This window comes from Chenopodium quinoa, unplaced genomic scaffold (assembly GCF_001683475.1).
Source record: "Chenopodium quinoa cultivar QQ74 unplaced genomic scaffold, ASM168347v1, whole genome shotgun sequence".
In the NCBI taxonomy this organism is placed as follows: Eukaryota; Viridiplantae; Streptophyta; class Magnoliopsida; order Caryophyllales; family Amaranthaceae; genus Chenopodium; species Chenopodium quinoa.
In genome coordinates, this window is record NW_018743405.1 from 4,492,964 (window position 1) to 4,496,475 (window position 3,512).

General features: G+C 45.3%; 1 protein-coding gene across 1 annotated transcript; it reads left to right on the plus strand.

Moving 5' to 3' along the window:
* Positions 1–1,137: 1,137 nt before the first annotated feature.
* LOC110738942 (protein FAR1-RELATED SEQUENCE 6-like) lies at positions 1,138–3,050 on the plus strand. Its single transcript, XM_021919389.1, has 2 exons — positions 1,138–2,425; positions 2,522–3,050. The coding sequence occupies exons 1-2, from the start codon at positions 1,138–1,140 to the stop codon at positions 3,037–3,039; spliced, it is 1,806 nt and encodes a 601-aa protein (XP_021775081.1). The 3' UTR covers positions 3,040–3,050.
* Positions 3,051–3,512: the final 462 nt, after the last annotated feature.

The window sequence follows — 3,512 nt, forward strand, 5'->3', positions numbered from 1 at the left end:
TCACCCTGACCGGACGTTTCTCCCTCAGGCGTTTGGCCGCCTGAGCCTTCGCTCTTGTAATTTGGATCAGTCGACGTCTGCATTATCCGAGCCATTGTGTCCTGCACAGACACGTAACTGGTCGGAATCCGAGGCAAAGGGTGGTCCCAACACCCCGAGACGGCACTCCCAGTCCTAGACTCAGCCGTCCCTGGTGACCGGCTGGACTCTAACCTAGGTTGTGCCGTGTGTGTTGGTGATGCATCCATTTATTGCAAGAAATATGTACAAACGGTGAAAAAAGAAAAAGAGCTGAGAGAGGCAGAGACGGTACCTTTTGAAGAGATATCTGAAACTAGGCGGGTCCGGCTGGGTCTCTGGAGGACGAGCTTTCTTGCTTGCGCCTGACTCAAACGGATGACTTCTGCTCTCTCAAAGTTCTCTCTAGAAAATTTTTTGTAAACGTACCAAAATTATGAGGGTAAACGGCTATATATAGAGGGTAAATACGGGGGTATTTCCGTAATTTACCCGGAAGGTGAACGATTACTCCTTAATGGTAAAATTACCGCCAATCGGAGCGTGACACATGTCATAGATGCCACGTGGCGTGCCACGTCACATCTGTGAGGGGCAAATGTTTAGGGTAATTTTACCCCGCCACGTGGTCCAATCAGAGGATGACACGTGTCAGCCTCAGGATGGCCCAAAGTGGACCAATCTCTGCTTGACACGTGTCACTCCAGAAAATAAGGGGAAAAGGCGGCCTTCAGGCCCAAATCCCGAGAAAGCCGCAAAGCGGCGCAGCCCACCAATGATTAGGGTTCAGTGACCTAATCAGGGGCACAAATCCCAAAGACCCTATAAATAGGGAGATGTCCCTCTTTTTGAGGGCACGTTTTATCATTTATTACACATTTTTACTCTTTGATAGAGACATCTTGAGCTTGGAATCCGAGCAAATCCCTACCTGAATTTCCGCACCTTTTTCTCCCTTCAAGTTTCTAACTTGTGCGTCGGAGGAGGAGCACCACCCAACTGGTGTCTCCGTTTGTTTTGCAGGTACAGCTCACCCCGGATCAGTCTTCGTGTTGTAACTCTCCCGAGGGACAAAAACACCCAAAACATAAACCATGTTTTGTTTAATTTGTATAGGATATGGAATCTGAGGAAGGCGGTGACGGTGTGAATTATAGTGAGAATTTTGTCACAGATACGTTTTTTCCTACATTTGATGATGCAGTTACATGGGTTGATGGTGTTTCCATAAAATTGGTATTTATATTGGTGAAATCGTCTTATAACAAAACCAGAGATGGTCGGCCGTATCGGTATTTGCGATGTGATCGGTCACGAAGGAGCAAGCCGAGAGATTTGGAGAACGCGATACGGAAGGACACCAAAACCAAAGCTAATGGTTTTCCATTCTACATCAAGATATATTATGAAGTCAGCACCGACAGTTGGAAGATCATTGCGAAAAATGATCACATCGGGACACATAACCACCCAATAATTGTGTACCCAAAGGGTCACCGTAAAGTGAGCGGATTGAGTCCGGGTGAAAAACAGGTTGTGCGGGACATGACAAAGTCCAAGGTTGCTTCCCGTAACATCATGTCCACTATTGCCGAGCAATTTCCTGATGATCATCCAAACATCCGACACATTTACAATTGCCGAAATGACTTCAGGATGGAGATGTTTGAAGGAAGAGGAGTTGTTCAGCAATTTCTTCATCTGGTGAGAGAGAGTAAATACATTTACTGGGTCACGAACGATGATCACAATGTTTTGCAACATGCATTTATGGTGCACCCGATCATGGTCAACATACTCCGCACATACCCACATGTCATAGGTATGGATTCTACTTACAAGACCAATAGATATAACATGCCTTTCTTTGAGATAGTAGGCGTGACACCGACAAACCAGAATTTTCTAGTTGGATATGTTTTCATGCGCGACGAGTGCACGGCTAGCTATCGGTGGGTGTTGCAGAGATTAAGGGAGTTGATTGGGTTTGATAAAGAGCCATTTGTATTTATTTCAGACCGTGATCTTGGGCTATGTGCGGCTTTGAGAGAAGTCTTTCCAGGGATGTCACATGTACTCTGTCTATGGCACATCAACGGAGATGTGGAGGCTAAGGTGACAAAGATGTTCGGAAATAAGAAGGTTGGTGTCAGTTTTAGAGCTGGGAGATGGTTCAAAATCGTGAATGCAATAACACAGGCGGAGTATGATCGTGCTCTAGCTGCAATGCAAGTGAGGTGGGGAAAATATCCGGCAGTGATTCAGTATGTTCAGAGAACATGGCTTTGTCATAAGGAGAAATTTGTGAAATTTTGGATGAACCAGGTTCTTCACTTTAGTAACACCACCAACTGCAGAGTTGAGAGCCAACATTCAGCAGTGAAAACTTGGTTTGAATCATCCACAGGTTAGTTGTATTATTTTATTAGTTGTTCTCATTGTTACGTAATTGTAATTATATTTAAAAAATTAATATGTATTTACTAATTAGAATCATTGGCAGGTGCTTTGGATACCGTATGGGCCCGAGTCCATTGTCATATCGGTAATCGCATCATACAAATTCGTAATGACTTGGAGGCATCAAGGTCTAAAATTGGTCAGATGTACAGACAGTTGCCACTGTCACGTATAAATGGCAAAGTGTCTCAACATTGCTTGAAAGTTCTGGATAACGAGACGAAAAGGATGCGGGATTTGAGTTACCAGGTCCATGAACGGTGTGGATGTGCTATGCGTGTGACCCATGGTCTTCCATGTGCTTGCCAGATACATGATTCGATAGTTGCACAGACAGGATTGTATAGCAGCCAAATTCATTCTTTCTGGAAGACACTGGTTATTGGTGATGGTGTTAACATTCCTGAAGTGGTAAATGATTCGACCGAGGAGGCTGCACATTTTCGGTCCCTAATTGATGAAGTCATGGAAAGTGACCCGACCGTACGTCAAAATGTGAGACAACCAGCAATCGAATCAGCACCTTTCCGTGATGCCGTGCCCAGTTGCCGATACAAGTAGGCCAGTGCAGCTGTTCCCCAAACATACTCGTTAATAGGGACATCCATGTAACATAGCTCGTGGAGGAAGGAAGGATGCGTATGGTTACCACTCTTGTCTACAAACAGTGTACCTCCAAGTACTAACCACAAGTATCCATCAAGCTGATCACTAAACTCCCGGTCAACCGCCAATGTCGACTCAAAAATCTTATCAGTCAACACCCCACTACCCTGCCAAATGGTCTTTGTGCCGCAAATCTCAGACAGATCATCTGGAGTCATATCCATGGTGATCGAGCACGCGTCCCGTAACACGTCCGTGCTAGGAGTAGTGGTCACCATATTGCCTGCGACCCGTAACCCAAGTATGTTGTACACGTCGTGCAACAAGATCGTAATCTCCCCAAATGGCATGTGAAAGGTGTTCGTATCTGGCTGCCACCTCTCAACAAAAGCAGAAATCAACGGCCAATCAAGTCTTTTAAACATCAG